We start from the raw sequence: 24,333 nt of genomic DNA, 5'->3' as shown, positions 1-24,333 counted from the left end.
TAAAGGCTTTTTCAACTCAAATTTGAGAGTTGATTATTTTTGTGAGCTACAGCATATGAGCCCCAAGGGTGAGGGAATACTTGACGGTTTTTTAGAGGTTTTTTATATCATTTACCCTCTTATGAGTTATGATGTGTTCAAAACTGTCCAAAATGCAAACTTTTTAAAAAACCGCCAATTTTGGGCATTTTTGTGGCTATAGTATACGGCCGCCTAATTAATTGTACGTTCATTTTATGTATGTCGACATAACATGTCCCCATTAACTGATTGTATATCTTGTGCATACAATAGTTGTATTCAAGTTATTCTGCCATAGAAGGGCGAAAGACATTTCTTAAAAGACCATTTATTTATTCGATGATAAAGTTTGACAGTCACATTTGTCCAGAGAATGGAAATGGAAGTACATGCCAAAAAGAGTATAAAGCATCATATATCCATAGCCAAAACTGGAAACTTTGAAAATCTTGAATTCCATAAAAAGCAATTCAAGAAGCTAAGCAAATGTATTGTGCATCCTAATATAATAGTTACCATCTCTTGAACCCAAACAAAGATGCAATGCTGCGATGACTTTGTTCCATAACCGTCGAGAAGAAAAAGAGGAAGCGGAATGTTTGGCTGTGCAACTAATTAACTAGCATCTTTACCATCATCATCCTCAGCATTTTCCTGATCAAGAAGATCACAGGTTACTTGCAATACAACAGCAGAATATTACATATGTTTGTTGTACTGTTCGATCATCTGGACTAGAATAACTTGCCAAAATTTGAAACTTATCAAGTACTTGATGAGCAGAATATGTGAGCATAATGCACTCAGAGTGTTCAATGGTTTTGAAAACAAAGCAACAAATTTGATGTCTCTCACTTGGATTAAAAGGCAAGCTCTACTTTTTATTCTTACATAATTTTTATGCATAAAAAAGATTTGTATAATGAGAAATGACTCTTGATTCTTAATGTTACCAACCAACATTCACGTGTGTAAATTCTTATGTTCATTCATGTGTGTTACAATCTAATCACCATTACCTCTTCATCACCCTCATCTCCATCGGACACCTCTTCTTCATCAGCCTCCTGCAACAAATATGATCATGAACCCCATATGAAGAACCTTAGAAGGAGACTTTGTTCTGGAATAAAAATTAATAGAGGAATAAAAATGAAAATATATAAAGAAAAACATTACATTGTTGAAATACTTCAGAGGATTGGGCCATAAATCCTCCTTAATTATATCTGCCACCTGTAATTTCAAGGAGAGAAAAATGAAAAGGGAAAAATGTTCTCTGATGATTCAATGTACTGCAATATCAGATTGAACCAAACCTCTGCTGTAGGATAAAATTATGATATAAGTAGCAAAAGAGTGCATCCAATATGGCAGCATTGAGAGTACTATTTTTTACCATTCTAAAGCATCAAAAAAAATTTAACAGTACTAGAAAATTGAGAAGCATAAGAGTAATTCACCTCATCATGAAGCTCGGCAATATCTTTCTGTTCGGTTTCACCAAACCAACTAAAGATGCTGCATCGACAAAATTATGAATGAATGAGTCGAAATGTATTTAGATGTACGAAAATTAAAGTTGAATGTCTTATCTCTATAATGTAGTTGTTGCCATTGCAGTTACTTTATTTAAATAATATTGGAAGAAAAATATACTAGAGATTGAAACTGCTGACAACAACTTTCAGCCACAGCAGAGTGTATAAAATTCGATTATTCACACTGAACAAACACTAATCAGAAGGATCACCTCTCTTCACTGAATGGACGCTTGTTTCCTTTTTTCTCATTATTGGTTCCATTGGAAGCATCCTTCACAAGTTTCAACATATTTTATCATATGTTACCAAAAAGACTACAAATAAATATGCCCAAAGGCACTAGAGCCACATTACCATGCCGTCCTTCCATTTAATGGTAGTGCCGGTGATCTTTGTAGTTCCCTCGTCAAGAAATTTGTACGTTTTTGTCAACTTTGTATTTTCAAAATAAGGATTCTCACGGAAATTCTGAAAGCAGGTGATAAGGGGAAAAACAGAATTAGATATTTGCACAAATTCATCCATAACATTATCAGAGAACAAAGAAAGTTACACCCAAAAAACAGAATTTGTAAAGATGGGAAAGTGAAGTGATAAATCAATAAAAGACTAGCACATCCTGAAAGGATATGTAATGCTCTAATTCATTATGCAGAGATTAACTTACAAATATGATGGAGTACCCAGATTTCACATCTTTAAAGTCCTCGACATCAAGAGAATGCATGTACTTGAAGATCTATGTCAAAAGCAAAAGATAGTAAAAAAAAATTTGTGCAGGTATACAAGCTTAAATATCCAATGCAATTAGGGAAGGCATCAAAATTAAGTCATATATTTAAAATTATGCAGACAACCTTGTGGTCTTCGTCACTCAGCAGAGCAGAAAATGCTGGATGACTCATGAACTGTAAAGTAAAACTTACCGTGTCATATTCATCATAAAACTAGAAAATTCAGTGATATTAAAACAAATGGAAATGAAAAGCTCATGAGAACAAGACAGATCACTGACCGCAATAATCCAGAAGTCAGGGATAGATTTAATTATTTCATTGCGCTTTTCGTAGACAGGCCTGCGTAACTCGTTATATTTCTGCTCAACTTCCAACACTTTATCACTTGCTTCTTCATTCACCTATTGAATCATGGAAAACCAATTATCTCATTCAATTCATAAACCCTATCATAAAATCCGAAATCATATATTGAATAACCATAAAAACTACAAGAAACTATAGATCAAAATCAAGCAAAAAACAATCTTATTTCCCCTAATTAAGAAATGGGTTCCCTTTTTCACACCAAAAACACACAACTTTCAACATCACAATACCCTAATGTTTGCTACATTAATTAACCCATTAACAGAAGCTCCTACACAATCAAACCAAATTATAACAAAACTAAAAATAAAAAAGGGAATCCAAAAGCCAATGCATACATTTTACAAACAGTCTCTTTATATATTCAAAACAAGAGAAGTGTTAACAATGTAAATACAAATACACATATTTGTACACAGATACATACATGAATATATTTATACATGCAAACATGGATGGACCCATATAAATGGAGATGGAAAGGCGAGGAAAGGAGAGACCTTTTCGAGTTCATCTTGGACCTCTTGCAACTTTTCAATGGACAAAACGAGTTCACTATCAATTATGTCAGCTGCATGATTCTCATCATCCTCCACTTTCTCAACGACCCTTGATTTCTTTCCCTTGTCACTCACCATTTCTACGTTCACACACCCCAAATTTCTTGTTAAGATTTTCTCCGGAAAATGGGTAGGCAAGCAAAGAGGCTGCAGAGATGTTACTGAGAAATGTAATCGGATTCGGCTTACCTCAGAAGGGTCTCAAAGTTTGTCTATATATAGGATAACCTTGGAGATTCCATGCCAGAAATTCTTCGATGAAACCATACATTAAAACTACATAAATTATATAACATATACTCTTCTATGAAACATCTATTAAAACTATATATTATAGGCCAAAAGATTTTCCCACCCAAGGTCTAGTGAACTCCTCCTATTGCCACCCTCCAACTTTCCAGATCCCAAACACCCACCCATGATTTGGAAAACTAACACCTACCCTCCAAAATTAAGTTAAGGTTAAGGACAAAATAGTCATTTAAAAATAATATTTAATGTTTATATTATTTTATTTCCTTAATTTGAAAAACTAACAATTTTCCCTAAAATTAAGTTTCGAAAGGGGACATTTTTCCCCTTACTTAGGGTTTTCAAGTTCGTCGATGAATTTTCAACCAACGATGGTTGATTTCTCTCCCTTTCGATGTTGTCTCTTCCTTCGTTGCTCAATATCGAACTGACGATGTCTCGATTCAATAAAATCCAAACATCCAGACTAAGAGTCAAAACTCTTTGTCTGGATCTTCATTGTCCAAACAAAGTCAGTTTTGTCTAGACGATGATGGTCCATATGAGGAAATTGATCTCTTCTAGACCGTTGTCATTATCCAGACGAAGCTGACTTTGTCTGGATGACGAAGATCCAAACAAAGAGTTTCGACTCTTCTTCTAGATTTCGTATGGATTTCATTAAATTCAGATGTCGTCGATCTAATATTGAGTACCAAAGGGAGAGACAACACTTGGAGAGAGAGAGAGAGAGAGAGAGATCAGTCATTATTGACTAGAAATTCATCGGCGAAATTGGAAACCCTAAGTAGGAGGGAAGATGTCACTTTTCAGAACTTAATTTTGGAAAAAATTATTAGTTTTTCAAATTAAGATATTAGAATGATGTAAATTTTAAATATTATTGTTAAATGATGATTTTATCTTTAATCTTAACTTAATTTTGGAGGGTAAGTGTTAGTTTTTCAAATTATGAGTGAATGTTTAGGTTTTTAAAAATTAGAGGGTGAGAGTTTTAGAATTCACTATACCTCGGTGGAAATAAGTCCTTTGGCCTATATTATTTACTGTATATACTCTTATGAATCCGACGTAAAAACTACAACGCACTACCCAAATCTTATCCAATATTTTAAGACCTCATTGGGAATTGACTTAGTAAAAGAGTTAGTTTGAGCGGGACAACCAAATCAATAAACTGTTTAAACAAATATTAAAATAATATTTAATTAAACAAAATTATGATATGAAGTTATATAATACATATTCTATATTTCCAATCAAATAGACTTGATTTGAATTCTAAATATATGATCGGATAGAATTATAGTTTGGATGATATGTGATGCATGTTACTTATTCCTTAAATAAGAGAATTATAAGACTATGCTTTTCAAATTTTTTCCAAAATTTTACATTAATTGATGCTTTGTTATATTAAGAAACCAACATTAAGAAGTAATTGTCCTCTTCTTTTTTTTTTTTTTTTTTGTAAAAACTAGCCTCTCTATTCACACCTTAATTCTTACATGTAATTTTGGTGAGCTATTAAATTAATTACTAATTCAAACAATATTTTTTGATGTGCAAAATTCGATCATGCCTAAAGTATAACTTTATACGATTGATATGTGATTTTATACTATTGATGTACGATTGATCGATCAAAAATTATTACATAAATATGTGATTTTACATCAGTTTATTTTGTAAACCTTAAAATTAATAAGAAAACCTTGTGTGATTGTGAACATAAATATTACAATAAAATTATGCGTACACATTTTTAATATATAAATAATATGTTATCATATAATTGGATGATTTTAAGTTAAAGATAAAGTAGCATCTACTCATATAATTACGCATCATTTGTATACTTAAATTTTATACTAAAAATATGCACATATAATATTACTTATTTTCTAACATCTACGATAAAAGAAAATTGATTTAAAAAATGGATAACAACACTGGAGATATCAAATTATTACATTTTTTCTATTAAAGAGACTGATTTTATGAAAGTTTAGTCCATTTAACAAAGAAATCTGAAAATTCAGTTCCTTCGATAAGAAATTTTAAAAAGTTCAATTTCTTTAATATAAAAAAACAAAGTTTGGTCATTTCGGCAGAAAAAAATGGTAATTTGATATTTCTAGTATTATTATCCATTTTTTAAATTATTTTTTTAAATCATAGATGTTACGAAACAAAGTGAGAGTTATTGATATAAAATGTATAAAAAGTTTATAAGAGTACGTCTTATAATACCATAAGTAGGGTGAATTTGTTCTAAGTTGTTTGAGTTTGAATCATTGTTTGTATCAGAGAAGTCAAATTCAAGTTAAGGATTAAGTTTATTTTCTTAAAAAAATTGAATTCCATATGATTCAAAAATTCGAGTTCAATCTTGATTTAGATCAAGTATAAAATTAAATTATATTTGAGTTAAAATTTGAAACTTAATCTGTTGATCTTGATCTAAATCTTTTAGATTTCATATAATTTAAAGTTGACCCTTATTTAGGTTTAACTTAAATTAATTACGGTCAATATTATTTAATTTTGTATTTTTTATTATAAATTGACTTAAATTTGAACGTTCAAATCATTTTGACCATATATTAGAGAAAAAAAGAGCAACTGAATTTCGTAGGACTCCAAGAAATTATTTGATTTCTTTTAGAAGCATACGTTAATTTATTTGTCTTTCATGCTAAGTGAATAGTTGAGATATTGAGGAACATTCAAAATACATTAATGGAATCAGTTTGAGATTTAATCTCAACTCATTTCATGAAAACAAATATAATACTTGGTTTAAACTCATATTCGATTTGTTTGATCCAAATTAAAATTAAAATTTGAATAATTCGATTGAGTCAACATTATTCAAATGTAACGTTTTGATTTAATTTTATATTTGGGATCAAAATATTTTATATAAAAAAATTAATAAATTAGTATGATATGTTAAATACTTAGGCATGTCACATGTATAATGTTATAAATAAATAATGGCCAAACGACTATTTCCCACCCAAGGTTTAGCGTTTTCTCAAATGTCCCCCCTTTAACTATGGAAACACCAAACACCCACCCATGGCCGGTTAGATTTAACAGAACCATAACGCCTAAAAATTTTATCTCTTTTTGCCCCCCTAAACTTTAAAACTAACATTTTTCCTCAGCCTAAGTTTTAAAAAATCACAATTTCACCCTAGGGTTTGGTTTTGAAATCTCCGACGACCTCTCCGGTTCTGTTGCCGACGGTCTCTCCCTCCCGAAGCAACCTCTCCTTCCGACGATCTCTTTCCTCCCATTTGGAGGTCCGATCGAAGTCGGAGACTCCTTGGGAGACGAAGAACTTTGGATGAAAGACGTCCAAAGGCGTCTCCGGCGCCGATCGGACCTCCAAATGGGAGGAAAGAGATCGCCGGAAGGAGAGGTTGCTTCGGGAGGGAGAGGCCGTCGGCAACGGAGCCGGAGAGGTCGTCGGAGATTTCAAAACCAAACCCTAGGGTGAAATTGTGATTTTTTAAAATTTAGGCTGAGGAAAAATGTTAGTTTTAAAGTTTAGGGGGGCAAAAAGAGATAAAATTTTTAGGCGTTAGGGTTCTGTTAAATCTAACCGGCTATGAGTGGGTGTTTGGTGTTTTCATAGTTAAAAGGGAGACATTTGAAAAAACACTAAACCTTGGGTGGGAAATAGTCGTTTGGCCATAAATAATAGGACAAAAGATTATTTCCACCGAGAATTGCTAAAATGATAAAAAATTTTCCATTAACTTTAAAAAACTTAAATATATACTCTTTTATTAAAACTAAATGTTAAGATTAAAGGTAAAAATTTTATTTAATTAAAAGTATTAAAAAAACTAAAAATTTATCTTTTTTTTTTTTACGTTTAAAAATCTAATAATTTATCTTTATCCAAAGTTTAAAAAGGGAATATTTTCCCATAAGGTTTTTTTCCCATCACTAAAACCAATGAAGTTCACCATCTTCGACCGTATTTTCTCTCCATTTCAGTGTCTTCTCTAGCCATCTTAATTAAAGATAAAGACAAACGTCTTTGTTTGAGAGATGAAGACAAACAACAAGTTATCTTTGCCTTTGATGAAAACAATCAAAGAGGATACTGGCAGGGAGAGAGAACATAGCCAGAGAGGATAAATTTTGCAGTCACCGGTGATGAAAAAAATAATTATTTTTCAAATTTTAAAAGTTATTAAACTTTTACACTAAAAAGAAGAAATGTGATAAATTTTTAATTTTTTAATATTTTAATCTAAATAATATTTTTATTATTAATTTTAACAATAAATTTTAATAAAATAATAAAATTTTTAATTTTTTAATCAAACGTTGGAAATAAGTCTTTTTGCCCAAATAGAATGATGGATGTTAACTTGCTCCCGAATCCACACACGGTTTTCCACAATTACCCTTATGTTCGGATAGAAGGACTTGAAGGGGACCGAAAAATCCAGTTAATAACCAAATCCATTTCTATAAATACCTTCAGCACGCCATTTTAAAGTTCCGAGCAATTCTGCACATCCTCGGAGCAAAAAGTCAGTGAACGACGACGTTTGAAACTTTGGCTTTCTCTATCATGTAAACTGATATTTGTTCCGGCGAAGCTGATTAATTTGCTGTAGAAGTTAGGGTTTTGGGATGAATCTGGTGCGACACTCATCCGATTTCAGTTTTGTAATTTCTTTACTCAAGTTCGCATGTTCATCGTATTTTCTTGAATGTTTTCTTAAGCTTTTAATTTTTAATTGTCTCGGAAATGTTTGGAGGCTGTGAAAATTTTCTCGGAAATGTATATTGCGAATGTGATGGAAAATCTAAGTATTTTCGCACTTTCTGTGCACATATTTGTAAAGTTTTGCTGGATTTTCAGTGTCTCGTGAAGTCACCTAAGCTTTTTTTTATTATTTTTTCATATGTTTTCTTATCTTGAATAAAATTTATTTTCTTAAACTTTCTCGGAAGATTAGGATTTTCTCGAGAAAAAGGAAAAGATTTGAGGTTTCAGTGTAACTGGAACTGACTAAACTTTTTTTCTTTTTTGTTTTTTCAAACTGATTTACAGGAAACACGAGTATTCTCTTTAACGGATTTCTTAAACTCGGTTCCGAAATGTGCGTTCTCTTCATGTTCAACTCCCGTACTGACCGACTTAGAAACAGACCTCATCAACTCAATCCTCCAAGACGACAAAAATCAACTCATAAATGTTACTACACAGGCACTCCTCAACGGCAACGATAATGATGCCCTCCAAACGACGGCGTCGACGGCCGTCTTGAAGATCCTGCACCTCTGTTGCAACTTGGACTCCGTTATCTGCGCTACGGCGCTGGTCAACGGAGAGCTACTTGGAGGAGTGGTAGCGGCAGTCAACAAGATGGACAGTGCTACCGGTCTGACGGCCATCCACGTGGCTGCCGAGTCGCACGCGGCGCGTTGCGTGGAAATGCTGTTGAAGAAACGCGCCCGTACGGATATTAAAAGTAAGGACGGACGTGGAAGGCTGGCTCTGGAGTTGTCTCTGTGTAGCAATAGGTAATGTCCAAAAACTGTACGTCATTTTCACTTTTTCAGTTTGTGATTGTGCGTAAGTAGTAAAAGTTTAGGTCTTTTTATTTCCTTATCAACTTGCACAAAAATTGAATAAAGTAAACAGGTTTCCATTTTCAGGAACCTACCTAGCTTCTCTTTATTTCAAATTCTTTTTTATATTATAATTTGTATTAATTAAATCCTTTTTCTTGATCTGATAATCGTGAGTGTTGCAGAATGGATGTGATTTGGAATCCAGATGACTACTCCGTCGAAGACTTGATCGTCATTCTTAGTCAAAAGGTTTTTAAGCAAATAATAAAAAAAAAATTTAAGAACCATCGGGAAAGTAAATAGAAATAATTGATTTTGGTTTTTGTTTTAACAGGATTTGACAACGGTCAAACTCCTGAGTGAGAAAACAAAAGAGATAGACGAGTTGGCCTATGCGAGCGCCGTAGGTGGCAGAGTAGTGGAGTTAGCCGCACTCCTCATGGTGGCAGCAGAGAGTGTAAACTCGTCGCTTTTGGTGCTACACGACGCCGATTCGGGGTGCAAAGAGGAAACTACGATTTACGAGTGCGTGATCAGGGAGGCCTTGTCATTGGGCCGCACTACGACTCCGTGTTTGCGGGCTGCCAAACGAAGCAGTGTACCGACGAAGAGTGAGTCTGCCAAGAAGAGGAAACTCCTGCTTTGTGAAATAGAGTTGCTTCAGCTCTTTGGCGCCGTTTCCTATAGAAGCTGCACGGACAAGAAGGTGACATCGCCATTGATACTCGCGGCTCAGGTAAAATAATTATAAATAGTTTTTCTGTTGTTTAATATTAAGTTTACTGTTTAACTCCAGTTTCGTTGATGATTTTCAAAGACATTCCATGGCATGGAGGACGGACGAGTTTTTGTCGCTCGGACTTTTATATCCCCCGTTAAACGTATGATGTGGTTAATGATCAGGGGGACTTTCGTAAATCTGCAGCCCTCTAAATAGGAACATCCTTTTGTTCATTTATTAATAATATCTGAATTCTGATAGCTTGGCTCCCCGGTCTCAGTATTTATGTAGTGCTTTCCTTTCAAAGGTACAAAAGCACAAATTTCAGAAACAAAATCAAATCTTCTTGGCAGTATCTCAAGTTAAACTTTCCATTTGTAGCAATAAAGAAAAAATATAATCCACGGAATAAAAAAAATCTCTTCAGTTTGTTGGAGAGCAATTTGGACAAAGGGAACTTTTCGTACAGTCAACAGTGTTTTTGGTGCGTACTGTGTAACCAGGGGCTTTATTTTTCACAGGCTGGAGATGAAGCTGTGATGGAGCTACTTCTGAAATCAAATATAGATGTAAATGATATTGATGCTGAAGGAAATACTGCTCTTCATTTCACTCTCAAGGCATCTATGGGCTCGTGTCAACATGTGCAGCAGAATAGGTCTCTATCTGTGTCTAGCCTGCTTGTTTCATTGGGACCCAAACTTTTGCTTCTTTGACTTAAAACTGTTTGCAGGATAGTGGGGCTCCTCCTGAAACATGGTGCCCGAGTGAACCAAAAAAATAAGCTGGGGTTAACTGCCGTTCACCTTGCTGCTGCTAGTGGCAATTTACAGGCACTGGAGGCACGTATATAACCTCTTCATGTCTCCTTTGCAGTTCTCTTGTATTTATCAATACGCTATTCCATCCAAAAGGAAGCTGCTCTTACACTTCCTAGTTATTGTCCTTTCTTTTTTTTTTTTAACGGTTTTGAGATTACAGGTCCTTCTGTTGGAAGAAGCAGAATGTATAAACTCCAAAACAATAATGAAGGAAACCCCACTTTTTTTTGCCGCTAAGAATGATCATTTGGACTGTGCTGAGCTCCTTTTGAGTCAGGGAGCCAACAGTGAAGTCCTAAATTTGCGGTTGGAACAGATCTCTCTTTCCTTTATATCATTCAATTATATAATTTGACTGTAAAAGACTTGTTGATATTTATTTTTCCTCGTGTGTATTATTTGTTGTCATCTCCAGGAGAGAGAGACCAATAGACTTGGCAGTGTCGCAAGACATGCGTTTTTTGCTTAATGCAGCCAATATTTGTCACAGTAAGTTGAACCTGAAATAATATAAAACCATAAAGATATAACGCCGTTTATTTATTTTATCCATTTTCAGCCTATGTCCTTGGTTATACATGTGCAGGGAACCGTGCTTTGGCCACCCAGCAGAAATATAATGCTCTGGAAGGAGATGAAATTTCAGAAACTTGTGAAGTGCTACTGTCCATGAATGAAGAAGGCAGCGATTTCGATAGGTGAATACGCAAACGGAGAACTGAACTTTATAATTGCATGTGAATCTTTTTCTTATATATGGTTTTAATAATTCCTACTGGATTTGAACTGCAGAATCTGCTCGAATATGAAGATCGAGATTTGTAAGTATTTTGAATCTCCTAGTGGATGCGTCAGAGGAGCCAAGTGTTTTTATGCTCACGGAGTTCAGGAGCTTGGGAAGACGAAACCTGGAGTGAGCTGGATTCATTCTGCCACAGCCGAGGACTTCAAACGTAAAATTTTTGTAGGAGGCCTTCCTCTAACGGTGGACTCTGGTTAGAACTTTGACTTGTGCAATTCATAGGAATAAAAATTAGGTCATATTCCATTAATTAGTGAAAGCTTTTCTAAGGAATTAGGTTAACGAATGAACTTGTTTATTTCTCTGTATATTAATCTGAACGACATGTTTCTCTTTCACTTTTATGAATCAGACTCATTGAGGGAGTTTTTTGAAGAGCATTTTGGGCCAGTTGAAGATGCCAGAGTTGCAGGATTTCAAACGGGAAAGCAGATACAGTCTCGAGGATTTGGCTTCGTAACCTTTGTACATGAAGAATCTGTTTCTGAGGCTGTTGAAGCCCGCTATGTAACCATTATGGGCAAGAAAGTTGAGATTAAAAGTGCTATCCCAAAATTTCTTGTGCTTGCTGAGCTGCAGAAACAAGCAGCTCAACGGCGAGAAGCAAATAATAAGGACCAGTCTCAACTACAGGCACTGACGCCAGATAAGAAGACTACAGAAGAAATGTCTGCCCGAAAGATTGAAGAGGAGATACCCACTAGGAAGAGCGTAGAAGAGATGCCATGTAGGGAGACATTAGTCGAGGAAAAACCTGAACAACAATCTTGGGCTGATAGATTGCTTCTTTGTCAGCCAATGACAAGTGCCACTGAGTCTCAAGCAGATGTCAGCACCCCTTCTGGGGACCAAAACATGCCCAAATGGCTCAGGATTTTCAAAAAGTGGCTCCCTCGCTTCTTACAACATGTGTATAAGTTTCCCATTGAAGGAGAATATGCTCTCTCATCTCTGAAAGCAGATTTCAAGGCTGCTTTTCAACTAGAAATGGATCATGCCTCTCTCGGGTATCCAAAACTCAGTGACTTTGTGAGGACCTTCCCCGATATTTGCACCGTGAAGTCTGGGACTTTGAGTAACAATAGATCTCCTAATCACATGGTGCTGCTGCCTAGCAGCATACCTAAGCCAAAACTGGAAGTTCTCCAGCAACTGAAAAAGCACCACCCGTCCTTCCCAGAAAAATCAATTGGTGACAGTGATGACAGTGATTCATGTGATTCCAAGTCACCTCAGGACCTTCCGTTGGGATCTAGCGCATCCACTGGCTTAACGACTAGAGGTATCGAGGGAAATTCATCCCATGAGGTCACTGAAGATAGCACAGCCACATCACGGAGAGAAAATTCAGCACATAGAAGTACATCATCTAGTGTGCCCCAAATGTTTGCCCGGTTTACAAATCCAGACATGTTCTCTGTTTCCCAGATAGCGTCAAATCAGGGAGCTGATGAAGGTTCAAGAGATCAGAATGACGGAAGAAGATGGATGGAGCCATCCGCAGGAATAAGGCTTATGCTTCGCAACAGGCATTTGGTTTTGCAGTGGCTAGCTATAAAAAGAAAGAACACGTCAGTTTTCTTTCTTCGGGAGTTTGATTTCTACCCTGTGAGCAATGCACTACACTTAAAAGCATTCATTCTTTATCTATAATTGCATTGCTGTGAATTTATCTATTATGCTGTGTGTGGCTTGCAGAAGTACATGGCAAACCTTCGCCACGTATTATGCTTTGGCTGCAACTGGCAAAAGATGATGTGGGGGAACTTCCCCTGTAAACACTTGCTGTGGTGTGGTAATTGTAAACAAGAAGTTGAACAAATTGGCAGATTCGATCACAAATGTGTGGTGTGCGATATGGAAGTGCACAAAATGAATTTAGTCATCCCAAAATTTGACGAGTTCCCTCCGTTGTACAATTCTAATAGACCAAAGTACAGCATCGCCAAACCCAACTTTTCCTCAAGTATGCTGATTATTTTGGCCTTCCTTTTTAAAATCTGACATTCTTTTTCTCACTTCTTTTGCAGTCTAGATAGAAGAAATTTCCCATGACATGCCCATGGATATATTACTGTGAAGCACAATATATGAAAAAGTCTAGGAAGGAAGTGGGTGTAGTGGATGAAGATGCCGCACCCAAAAGTAGAAAAGAATATGGGAGCTGGTGGTAAATCTCCTCCCCAACAAAAATTGCAGAAACTCGTATTCATATATTTTGTGGTGAAACAGAGGAGCCAGAAATCTGTAAGTATGCTAGTCTCAGGCAACCTTTCAACTAGTCTCACCATTTATCGATTTCTTTTGCTGTTTTCAGAAAAAAAAAAAAAAGAATGGTAACGTAGATTGATGAAATATAGTTGTCCAGAATACTTTGCATAATTCTGTAGAATCTGTCTTCATCCTTTTATGTGATGCTAATAGAAACTTTTGATCCTAGTAAATTTCCTCTTGCCCTAAGTCTCTACAAATGCCGTCTCCAATAATACAGTAGATAATAACATAGTTAAGATATGATTGCTGTCGGAAACTAATTATGATGGAATGAGAAAAATATACAAATACTGAAAATTTCCTATTCCTTCCTCTGACCTGTTTCTTCCACATATAGAGTTACCAGTTGGAAAAAGGGAACATCATATAACAAATTTCTCTATACAAGTAGCTCCACTCAGAATGCTAGTCCTTTGCTACATTTCTGAAAGGGTTGATAATTCTGATGACTGATGATTCCCAGATGTTGGTGTCAAGAAACCGTCTTTTTCTTCATGCCCTTGGTTAACATGATAACATAAGTAGTTCTACAGTTCCATGCATAAATTTGATAGAAATGCTAGCTTCTTTTCTGTGCAGTTTGTTTCAGATTCCAAATTTCTGAAATTTCAGCAGAAAAGAAGAGCAAAACATAGTGATTTTGCATCCTAGTAATTAAATATAAATGGAGTGTGTGGTCCAACTACCTGAAAAATCATCAAGCTGCTACTGTCTCTGAATGCTCTGGCAGCGGGGTCTCGTCTTGCCTTTTCCTGCAAAACAAACAATTTAGCAAAACTCAGGGTGGGCAAAATGCATAGAGCATTTCATTGCCATACAACATATATCCACATACTAAAAGTGGTCTTCTACTACTTCCATTACCAAACCTATATATATCTTCTATATTTAAGACCAGAACCGTGCGTTAACCCAGACAAAGGGTTGGTCCGCAGGTCAACTGGAAAATCAAATCAGTGAGTCACCATGACATAATAAAATTTTTAAATTTTTAATAAATTTCCAAAATAAATCCATCCAAATCCAAATAAAAACATCCAATTCTTTGACACAGCAGTTGAACCACAGTTTGGAACTATTCACACCAGTTCAAATCTTGATCAATCTGACATAATAGTTAAAATGGGTTTTACCCATTCAATGAACTGGAATTGGAACTGGTTCTCGGGGTTTTGAAACAATGCTTAGATCCTCTCTTTTCCCTTCTCTAAAATCTTGGACTTAACAAGGTTAGTTTGTGAGCAGTGTCACTCTCCATTACCTAAATTGTCATTTTATGTTTCCAACGCCATTGGGACAGTATCTCTCTCAATGAAAAATTGTATACATCATGATTTTGTATTCTCCCGAGTTCCCTCGAGTGCTGGGACTCAAGGAATTTGCAAAACATTTTTGCAAATGCTATGTGACGGTAAAACCAGTGGTCTAACTGTGAATCGGCACGATCAACCCAGTTGAACCATCCTTCATAGCAGAGAATAACCGCATAAATAGAAATGAGGTTTTCAAGGGCTTCAACTAAGTTTTAAAACAAGATAATCCCCACATTTCTCCAAACAAAAATACAGAACAAGCATTTTTGTTAATATAAAATAATCCTATTTATAATACAAGTCAATTTTGATATATATGACATGCTAAAAATCTTTCACAGAGAAACCCCCAATAAGCAAGTTAGAGGAGAAAAATCTCTAAATGAATTCAATTTTGACCTACCTCTCATACGCTTTGATGAGTGATCTTGGTCTCTCATAACCACCTTCCTTCTCCTGAGGCTTTGGCTTTCCTGCCTGCCTTGATTCTGGTTTCCAAGAAGCATTGGCAAGAGATTGACCCAATAATTCAGCAATGTTCACTGCCATTTCCTCAACCTTCTTCACATACGGGAAAACATCCCCTTTGAATTGGTTGGACAACCAAAGATACATCGACAACACCTGATGCTTAGTCTCGAGATCTAAGAGTTCAGCATCATTTCTAGCAGAACCTTTTGGCATGCCCATTGCAACACTAACAGCAACATTTTGACTATAAGATGTAGCAAACCTCAGAAGATGGTACATTGCTTTGGGGTCTCTAATATTAACAGGAGCAAAACAAAAGTTGAACCGATCTTCCAAAGATAATCCCGGCACCTTTTCCAACATATTAGCTACTTTCTTTATATGGTCATGTTTACATAGGAAGTAGGATCCATCTAAACGGCAATTTTCGCCAAACTTTTCAAGCAGCTGGCAGAAAGTAACATTTGAGAGTTGGCCAGCAAATAGCTCAACTTGCTCAAAGAAAGGAAAGAGACCCACTTTCTTAACCGGTTCAAAAGGTTGTTTCAAACACTCAATCAAGTAATCCAAATCCTCTAAGTGCAATGTTGTTGTGAGTCCATCTGGGTATATGCTTCCCCTCCTACCAGCTCTTCCTGCAATCTGCTTAACCTGTGATGCAGGAACTGGAACAATCTTGTCACCATTGTACTTTGAGAGATTGTAAAAAACAACTCTTCTTATATTAAGATTCAAACCCATTCCCACAGCATCACTTGCAACCAGCACATCAAATTCGTTACCTTGATCATTGAACAAGTTAGCTTGCTGTCTACGAGTCTCTGGTGGCAAAGCACCATAGATAACACAACAACGGTGGTTGGTGTGTTTTTCAATGGCCAATTTCACCTCAAATATCTCTCTCCTAGAAAATGCAACTACACAGTCCCCAGATCGTACATTTTTAAGATCTCCTAACAAGGTCTTGGCCTCAACAACTAATGGTTTGAACCTCTCATAGTGTTGCTCATACAACTCATCTCCAGTTTCCGAACATATCTTCCGAACAACATCCAGAACACTTGGATCTCCACACAAATGTATTTCATCTGCCATTAATCCAAGCACTGCTCTTGTCCATGCAAAACCTCTAGATGGATCTGCCATCATCTGGATTTCATCAATGACAGCAACATCATACATTTCATCTGTTGACACCATTTCCACCGTGCAAGCAATATGATTAGAAAATGGAACACGTTTCTTTTCTTGACCTGTAAGAAGACTACAATAAACACCATTGGCATTCACTTTGTCAAAAACTTCCATAGCCAAGAGCCTCAAAGGGCTGCAATAAATACCCTTCTTTGCTTCCATAAATCGCTGCAAAGCATTGTATGTCTTACCACTGTTTGTTGGACCGCAATGATAAATAATCTTACGTTTCATCGCTCGTGCAAAAGGAAACCAAGTGTGTGGCTTTGTGAGATCAGCCGACTCCACCATACTTTTAAACCGCTTAATCTCATCAGGAAACTTTTCCAAGCAGAACTCAACAAATACGGGGAAAAGAAACTTTACAGCCTCATCAGATGGACCAAGCCACACCAAATACTTGGCAACTTCATCGGGACATTTCTTGAAGAAAAAGCTCCGAAACTTGCTAGCAGCCGTAGGGAAAAACGACTTGCCAATGTAAATTGCAAGAGCCTGATTGGCTGCCCACCCTGAATTCGAAAAGGATTGAAAAACTTCCCGTAGGACCTCCCAATCAGACCGTTTTTGCTTGGCACCCTTTTCAGCATTCCTTAGCTCTTTATACAACTCCACAGGATCCCAGGTCGAAACCAGCTGAAACCTGCTAGAGTCGCTGCTACCCACATCATCATTAGTAAATTCCGATTCAATCATTTTCAAACTGAAAACACTATCTCCAGTTCCATCACCACCTACACTTTCTTCCAAGCTCAAACTATCATTTTCCTCCAACTCCACCATTTCTGATACAGAAGCACTACCATCATCAACAAAATTAACTTTTTTACCGGATGAAGAAAACAGTCTTGCATTGACATGCCTAAAATCCGTACAATTACTGTCCTTTGAAGGCAAATGCAGACGAACCAAGTCTATAAAGGTGGTCGAGAATTCACGTTTGGGCACATCCAATACGGGGCTGAATTTTTCTTTCTCCAATAGCGACCTCTCAAATTGCCCACAAGAATGAACATATCGATTCCACGACAGAACCCTTGCCCCAAGAGCATTTTTCCCCCAAGTACAAATTCGAAACAGAGTAGATGCTTGGCCCCTCCCCATTTAACACTTAACCGAGATCAAAAAAATCAAAAACCAGTAAAAGTTTCTCCGAATTGTGCGCCGGTCATGATGAGGATGAAGGAAGACGAACCCTCCTAAACCCTAACCCTAGAATTGAATTTTGTTTCAGAGAAGATTCTTAAATCCGGGCTTGAATCGGTTAGCTATTGGGCCAATTTTGACAGCCCCGGGCGAAGGCCCATGTGTGAGTTATGGCCCGATATCAATAATATTATTTAATTATTTTCATTTGGTTTGATAAAATTACCCCTCACATTGGCAGAAATACCTTCTGATGCAAAATCTTTTTATTCCATTAATAATTTCACCAACGAAGTTATTCATATTTGTTAACATCCTCAATAAACAAAACATGTTAGTTAACATCCTCAATAAACAAAACATGTTATTATTAAAGATATAACGATAAAATTATAATATATATATATATATATATATATTTCAAAATTACTTAAAAAATGTGACATTCATCTGTTTTATTTATAAATAAAAATAAAAAAATAAGACAAAAACATAAGATTTTTTAAAAGAAAAACATGTTTCTTACAAAAGAAAAAGAATAATACATATTTAATTACATGGTTTTAGAAAACAAGTTATACAAACATGTTTTCATTAATTACTTTCTATAAGATACCAAGTTAGTCGATTATGTCTTCTATAAAGTTGCACAAAAAGAATATTATTTCAAGATTTCATTACAAATTTACTATGCAAAACTAATAATCAAAAGTTTTCTACAAATATACTAAATTATTCTTGTAAAATTGAAAGATTCGTTTGCAAAGATAAATATTTTCTACGAGGGTACGAAGATTTATTTACAAACTTCAATTATTTCTGCAAACAAATCAAGACTTGTAATTATTATATTACAAAAACAGTTCAAAAGTGTTGTAATAGAAATGTATGTATGATCTTGAGAGAGACTCTAGTGTTTTTTATTAGCTATCCTTTTATATCAATAAAAATTGTTTGAAAATTTTTTCGTCTATATTTTGTGAAGACTTTGAATAAGCAAATCATAAGTATTTAAAATTTTCAATATGTCGATTGTATTGCATCAATCATTTTTAAACAAATTAATTAATTTATATAAACTAATTCGAATTTAAATATTTAAAATTGATTCAAAACGACCTTTTTTTTTATGAAAATAAACTCAATCTTTAACACAAACTCGACTTATTAAACATAAATTCAAATAGTTCAAATCAAATCAATTTCTTGCGATGGTAACTACTAACAATTATTTATAGCCAGCTTCCACTGAAGTTCTTCTCATAAAATATAGAAAATAACACACAATATTTTGAATGTGATATTAAAAAAAAAAAAAAAGTAAAAAATTGCAGATTCCATCATGAAGTCTTCTCCTCTAGAATAATGGGGAGTTCCAAGTTTTCATTGCCCCTTTGAATTTTTAAGATCACTTTATCCCCAACATTATAGTCATCCAAGGTTTTGTCTAGCTCTGCTTTGCTTTTAACCTGATAAAAGAAGCCATCAAACCAATCAAACATTATATTCAAGCTATCTTATTATTTGGTTGGAGCATGAGAACTTTCAAATAGAAAATTTGGGTTTGAGTCTCTTTCACGTTTGTAAAACCTACAAAATTTATTTTTAAAAAAAAATTGTTTGGAGCTAAAGATAACAAATAAAATGGTTATAACACAATCAACCAATCATGGTGTGCCAGCTTCTTGAGGATAAATGATTGGTTGACCATGCAAATCTTTACAAAAGACTTTCTCTGTATGCAGATTTAGCTATATGAGGTTTATATAAAACTCAAACTCGAGAGTTACAAGCACAATATAAAAATAGTAAATTTAAGCTGAGCTTGATAAATTATATTTAAACCTCATAACTTATTAACTTATATTTTCATTAATCATTCAATGTAATAAAGTAAAATTTTGGAAGTGTAAGTGCGAAACTTTAAAATTTTTTATATTAATATTACACTCGAATCAAACTGCGAGTTTAGTTTGACAAAAACCAAGTCAAACTTGACTCAATTTGTTTGAAGCCCTTGGTGGACCATGGTGGGGGTGTAATCAAGCTGAGTCAAGTTGAATTGAGTAATGTTTGGCTCAAGCTCAACTCAACTACTTAAAGGAAAGTTTGAGCTTATTGAGCCAATGAGATTTTGACCTAAGGTCTAGTTTGAAACAAGTTTAGTTTACTCATCTTGACTAAAAAAAATTATATGTTCACCCCTAAATTTTAAATTATTACATTTTAACCTCAATACTTATATTTTTACTAACAATCTCAATATTTAAAGTACAACTTAAGATTTTAAGGGATATAAGTGTAAGATTTAAAGTTTTTAAAAGCTTTTTGATATTTTACTCGAACTGATCATGCTTGGGCTTAGCTTGAGAGCCAAACTCGAGCGCTTTGAACTCAAACTCGGCTCAACATTAGTCAAGCTGAGCTCGGCTCAGCTTACACCCCTAGATTATAGAGAAAGCAAAGCTGAAAAGTCTGATTAAGCACAAGTAACTTACGGGATTGTTTCCAACAGCTACAATGATATCTCCTAATACAATATTACCAGCAAAACCCCTTGTGGTGGGAAGTATCCCAGCTTTGGCTGCAAGGCTATTTGCAGGAACCTGCATCAACACATAAGGAAAATCATAAATATTCTATGAGAAACAATATGTAGATGAACTTCCCCAAAATATGGGACACCATGTTCATAGAATTTGAGGTCGCTCTTGATTCCATTAGAATACCTGTAGAACAAGGGCTCCATTTCGAACATTAAGTTGATTCGCAACCAAGTCAGGAGCAATATCCAGATTCAAACCAGCTCGAACAACCTAAAACAGATAAAAAATGATATTATGAAACATCAAGTTGTTATAAAACTCAAAAAACACAGGATTTACATGAAAAATCTAATACAGGAAAAACCACGGACGAACTATGGAAAAAAATTTACTATAAATGAAAAAAATTACATGGTGGAGAAGAGACTATTTTCACTCTATTTGCGGTGGTTTCTCTATCTTTTTGCACACACTTTAATACAACTTTTATATAAAAACCCTCCTTGATAGACACTTAACACGTATACTTGCATGTTGCATGTTCGCAACTCTTATTTCACTTGGTGGCTGCTGCATTTACTTAAGTGTAAAAAGAAGTTTATCCGCTAAGTTATGTGGTCCACACTATCGAAAATCCACATCTCGAATCCACACTTTGAATTCAAATAACCCTTTACAGAATTTGAATTAACAGTATAAAACAATTGAGATATGGAATATAGAAAGATTTTGTAGTTTTAGAGCTTCATACGTATTAAGTAATGCATACGTTTAACAAAGAAGAATATGCTTGTAAAAGATGAGTCCTCTAAATTACAGTAAAGACCCAAAAGGTCAAAAGGTTCATGAAAACAAAACTTACTTTGCCAAATTGGATCAGTTGAGGTACAATCTTGAGCACTGTTGTTGAAGGGATGGCGAACCCAACACCCGCCGATGTCCCTGCCACATCAAACAATGAAAGTAAGATTTTAAGTAACCATAAATTATGAAATATGTAGACGAAAATGACCTGTTTGTGTAAATATAGCCGTATTGATCCCAATTAAGTTTCCTTTAGAATCCAGTAAAGGTCCTCCACTGCAACCATAGCAGAACAAGTTAAGTAGTAGCAGATGATACGCCGAGTACAATCAAATTTTCTTTTTCTTACTGATGCAATGATTAATGTTCATAAGAGTAACCTGTTTCCTGGATTGATCGCGGCATCTGTTTGAATTCCACCGCCAATTGTGACTCCAGTTTGACTAAAAATATCTCTGTTCAATCCACTGATAACCCCAACCGTGAGAGTGTGATCGAAGCCAAATGGATTTCCAATTGCTAGACATTGCTGCCCAACTTTTAGAGACGAAGACTGTCCCACTTTAATCGGCCTCAATAGATCTTCAGAGGCTTCTACCTAGTATGGAATATACATCAACCGTGGAACAAAAACAAAATGCAAACAAGAGGAACTAACATGGAAAAAGATTTAAAGAAAAGAATTATACCTTTAAGACAGCGAGATCCTTCGCGCGGTCAGCACCGACCAACTTACCCTCGAAATTCTTTTGCACCCTTTATAAAACTACACAAAATGAGACAAATGGTTGCAACAGCTAAAGCTTCAACACAATAATGTGGTAAAATTACCAAGATATAGACTAAGAACACTGCAAATCTCACCCTTCCGCGGCTAAAACATTAACTCGTGCAACAACTTGGCCCTGGCCTGGGTTTCTTGAAAGAGCATTTCCTATCACTAGACAACAATTGGAATTTCTGTCCAATCAGTAGAAAATTATACAGTTCAAAAAATATATTTCTATTTCATCCACAATGCAATCTGAAAAACAATGGCATATTCATAATTTTATTGTCAGAAAAAGGCTATAAATATTGAGTTTAAAAAGTGCTGAAAGATGCAAAGGACTGCATATGAAGAACTCATGAGATTCAGATAATGGGCGTAAAGAATCGTCTGCATATCATTTTTCAAATCTTTAAAAGCCAAAATTAGTCCTTACCATGATAGTTTGTGACAATGTGTCCCAGTCCATCCCAGACTACCCCAGAACCATTGCCTTCAGGAATCTGACAAAAAAAAGGCAATATAAGAGATTGAGCAAAGTAAAAAAGCAACAGTGAACTTGCCAAATTCGAAGCATGACAATACCTCAACAACACCGGTTAATTTTAGTTGGGGCCGCAATGTGGCATCAAATATGTTAACAACAGAATATGTATTCTTCTCAAACAGTTGGACAATTCTTTCCTGCCAATTAGACACAATGTTGTTAAAAAGGCATTTGGAACTTACAGAAGAACACAACTAAACTTCAAAATTACAACAACAAAGCCGGTATAGTTAACAACAAACCTCAGTGGGGAAGAGTGCTCCAGATGGAAAAACAGGAGGAGTTACTTGCTCTATTGTCACAGAGGGATCCCCTAAAGCTTGAGCTGTACATGAAGCAATTTTCACCACATATTGGAAGCAAATTGCAAATGAGTTAACAATACACCTCTCAGCATAGTTGCCAATGTAAACTGAAGCTACAACCATATAAGAGATAACTAAACAATCACAAAAAGAACAAGTGATACAATAAATAAACATCAAATTGTATCAAGACTTAGATACTGGATAAAAAAAATCAACTCTTAGGTTTATTTGATAATTCATGCAATCAATAATAATCAAAATCTTATGTTTTTAGGGATAAACAGTGAAGCAAGAATGGGCATTCCCGTTAAAGGAACATGCGTTCCTTCAAATTGCAAAATCACAAAACCAAGGCAGAACCTGGAAACACACAGCAGAATGGTCCCTTTCCAATGTGAACGGCCACGACACAGATTCAAAAATTTTGGCAGAACATTGAACAACCAAAGGAACGCCCCATCCCCACTTGGAACGGCCACAACTAAAGTCCAAGAAAGGGTGTTCCTTCAATGGAACGATCGTTCCATCGTATCTACAGAATTTTAGATGTTTCAAGATACTTTACAATTTTTTAGTTTTATTTTAATTGATTTTCTTTTCCTTTATTTTTCAGGAGAAGGGTTTTAGGAAGTATTTAAAGGCGAATTAGAGTTAAAAACATTAGATATAGATAATTATTGCTTGAGTGAATTAACAAATATACCTAAAAGTTGCTTTTTTTAATCCTGTATCCGAATCTCCATACAATTCAGTGATGGTTTATCATATAACTTGTTCCTTTTGTGATTGTTTAGTCATCTCTGAATGGTTTCGGCATCATAAACATTCACAGCCAGATTACATAAATGTATGGCCACGATCAAATTAAGTTAAAAAAATCAGCTGAAATAAACAAAAAAAAAAAAAGCTGAATTGTGCAGACCTGATAAGTACCTTGAAGGATGATACCACAAATACATGAAACAACTGGTGAGCAACATCTGCCTCTTTGTTATAGGATTAAAAGATTTGACTTCAACCAACTCCTCAATACAGTTTCTGAAATTCACAAAATCAACAAAATGAATCAATAAACAAGTATCAGAACTGAAGAAACAAAAACCAGAGACATCCCACTTTGGTCAATACAATTTCCGATATATAGAAGAAAGAAAGAGAGAACCTTTGAGTGGAAATGTTATTGCACTGAGAAGACAAAACAATATGATTAGTTCCATCATCAGAACAGACTGGCTGGCTCAAGAGAAGGCGTTTTGGGAAGTTAAATAGTCTAAGTGATTGTAGTGAAGACCAAGAATTGCATACTGAAATTTGCATTTCTTGATTGATACAGTTGTTGAAGTGTTTTGTTGAAGCACAAGAGCCTAAGTGTTGTAGATAAGGCTTTCTGAGTTGAGAAGACTTGCAGCTTGTATTGCTTTGTTCAAAGTAATACTTATAGTGAAATTACTAATATAGCCCTGCCCATCATTGACTGTATTTAACAACAAATGTAAGCAAGATAGATGTTCAGTTTAAATTAGT

General features: G+C 35.2%; 5 protein-coding genes across 8 annotated transcripts; 2 read left to right on the top strand and 3 right to left on the bottom strand.

The window, feature by feature from the left end:
* Positions 1–333: 333 nt before the first annotated feature.
* Positions 334–3,537, bottom strand: LOC123197651 (NAP1-related protein 2-like). Of its 3 annotated transcripts, XM_044611990.1 has the most exons (11): positions 3,421–3,537; positions 3,172–3,311; positions 2,581–2,703; positions 2,423–2,473; positions 2,233–2,304; positions 1,920–2,033; positions 1,775–1,836; positions 1,485–1,542; positions 1,201–1,257; positions 1,041–1,088; positions 334–675 (listed from the first exon to the last, which is right to left on the bottom strand). In XM_044611990.1, the coding sequence occupies exons 2-11, from the start codon at positions 3,307–3,309 to the stop codon at positions 637–639; spliced, it is 762 nt and encodes a 253-aa protein (XP_044467925.1). In that variant the 5' UTR covers positions 3,310–3,311; positions 3,421–3,537; the 3' UTR covers positions 334–636. The 3 variants fall into 3 exon arrangements, with proteins under 3 accessions (XP_044467925.1, XP_044467924.1, XP_044467926.1); XM_044611989.1 differs by having other exon boundaries at positions 3,172–3,504; XM_044611991.1 differs by lacking the exons at positions 2,233–2,304; positions 2,423–2,473 and having other exon boundaries at positions 3,172–3,507.
* Positions 3,538–8,294: 4,757 nt separating this feature from the next.
* Positions 8,295–9,396, top strand: LOC123197537. Its single transcript, XM_044611855.1, has 3 exons — positions 8,295–8,354; positions 8,570–9,042; positions 9,276–9,396. The coding sequence occupies exons 1-3, from the start codon at positions 8,295–8,297 to the stop codon at positions 9,394–9,396; spliced, it is 654 nt and encodes a 217-aa protein (XP_044467790.1).
* A 56-nt stretch (positions 9,397–9,452) lies between these two features.
* On the top strand, positions 9,453–13,836 carry LOC123197536. Its single transcript, XM_044611854.1, has 11 exons — positions 9,453–9,829; positions 9,911–9,974; positions 10,196–10,472; positions 10,548–10,656; positions 10,796–10,941; positions 11,051–11,124; positions 11,222–11,333; positions 11,428–11,630; positions 11,790–13,045; positions 13,136–13,371; positions 13,468–13,836. Exons 1-11 carry the CDS (start codon positions 9,533–9,535, stop codon positions 13,490–13,492), a joined length of 2,799 nt encoding a protein of 932 aa, XP_044467789.1. The 5' UTR covers positions 9,453–9,532; the 3' UTR covers positions 13,493–13,836.
* A 64-nt stretch (positions 13,837–13,900) lies between these two features.
* LOC123197887 (DExH-box ATP-dependent RNA helicase DExH18, mitochondrial) lies at positions 13,901–17,912 on the bottom strand. Of its 2 annotated transcripts, none has more exons than XM_044612389.1 (3): positions 15,428–17,912; positions 14,398–14,463; positions 13,901–14,311 (listed from the first exon to the last, which is right to left on the bottom strand). In XM_044612389.1, the coding sequence occupies exons 1-2, from the start codon at positions 17,791–17,793 to the stop codon at positions 14,409–14,411; spliced, it is 2,421 nt and encodes an 806-aa protein (XP_044468324.1). In that variant the 5' UTR covers positions 17,794–17,912; the 3' UTR covers positions 13,901–14,311; positions 14,398–14,408. The 2 variants fall into 2 exon arrangements, with proteins under 2 accessions (XP_044468324.1, XP_044468325.1); XM_044612390.1 differs by having other exon boundaries at positions 13,901–14,238.
* A 1,226-nt stretch (positions 17,913–19,138) lies between these two features.
* Positions 19,139–24,211, bottom strand: LOC123197340 (protease Do-like 8, chloroplastic). The gene is made up of 13 exons (XM_044611590.1): positions 23,972–24,211; positions 23,732–23,847; positions 22,744–22,826; positions 22,540–22,638; positions 22,391–22,457; positions 22,050–22,125; positions 21,875–21,941; positions 21,566–21,783; positions 21,394–21,461; positions 21,244–21,323; positions 20,565–20,651; positions 20,334–20,441; positions 19,139–19,304 (listed from the first exon to the last, which is right to left on the bottom strand). The coding sequence occupies exons 1-13, from the start codon at positions 24,124–24,126 to the stop codon at positions 19,176–19,178; spliced, it is 1,353 nt and encodes a 450-aa protein (XP_044467525.1). The 5' UTR covers positions 24,127–24,211; the 3' UTR covers positions 19,139–19,175.
* Positions 24,212–24,333: the final 122 nt, after the last annotated feature.

Source organism: Mangifera indica, chromosome 15 (genome assembly GCF_011075055.1).
Source record: "Mangifera indica cultivar Alphonso chromosome 15, CATAS_Mindica_2.1, whole genome shotgun sequence".
In the NCBI taxonomy this organism is placed as follows: domain Eukaryota; kingdom Viridiplantae; phylum Streptophyta; class Magnoliopsida; order Sapindales; family Anacardiaceae; genus Mangifera; species Mangifera indica.
This window is presented reverse-complemented; position numbering and strand designations above follow the sequence as displayed.

Coding starts and splice junctions, on each gene's coding strand:
- LOC123197651 (XM_044611990.1), bottom strand. CDS start 3,309: ATGGTGAGTGACAAGGGAAAGAAATCAAGGGTCGTTGAGAAAGTGGAG. Junction 1,543..1,774: donor CGTCCATTCAGTGAAGAGAG/GTGATCCTTCTG, acceptor TTGTCGATGCAG/CATCTTTAGTTGGTTTGGTG. Junction 1,258..1,484: donor TTGCCGAGCTTCATGATGAG/GTGAATTACTCT, acceptor TTGAAATTACAG/GTGGCAGATATAATTAAGGA.
- LOC123197536 (XM_044611854.1), top strand. CDS start 9,533: ATGGTGGCAGCAGAGAGTGTAAACTCGTCGCTTTTGGTGCTACACGAC. Junction 9,975..10,195: donor TTTTATATCCCCCGTTAAAC/GTATGATGTGGT, acceptor TTCCATTTGTAG/CAATAAAGAAAAAATATAAT. Junction 10,942..11,050: donor AGTGAAGTCCTAAATTTGCG/GTTGGAACAGAT, acceptor TGTCATCTCCAG/GAGAGAGAGACCAATAGACT.
- LOC123197887 (XM_044612389.1), bottom strand. CDS start 17,793: ATGGGGAGGGGCCAAGCATCTACTCTGTTTCGAATTTGTACTTGGGGG. Junction 14,464..15,427: donor CTCATCAAAGCGTATGAGAG/GTAGGTCAAAAT, acceptor TTTGTTTTGCAG/GAAAAGGCAAGACGAGACCC.
- LOC123197340 (XM_044611590.1), bottom strand. CDS start 24,126: ATGCAAATTTCAGTATGCAATTCTTGGTCTTCACTACAATCACTTAGA. Junction 21,784..21,874: donor AGGATCTCGCTGTCTTAAAG/GTATAATTCTTT, acceptor ATTCCATACTAG/GTAGAAGCCTCTGAAGATCT. Junction 21,324..21,393: donor GGCTATATTTACACAAACAG/GTCATTTTCGTC, acceptor TTGATGTGGCAG/GGACATCGGCGGGTGTTGGG.
- LOC123197537 (XM_044611855.1), top strand. CDS start 8,295: ATGTATATTGCGAATGTGATGGAAAATCTAAGTATTTTCGCACTTTCT. Junction 8,355..8,569: donor CACTTTCTGTGCACATATTT/GTAAAGTTTTGC, acceptor ACTGATTTACAG/GAAACACGAGTATTCTCTTT. Junction 9,043..9,275: donor TTGTCTCTGTGTAGCAATAG/GTAATGTCCAAA, acceptor TGAGTGTTGCAG/AATGGATGTGATTTGGAATC.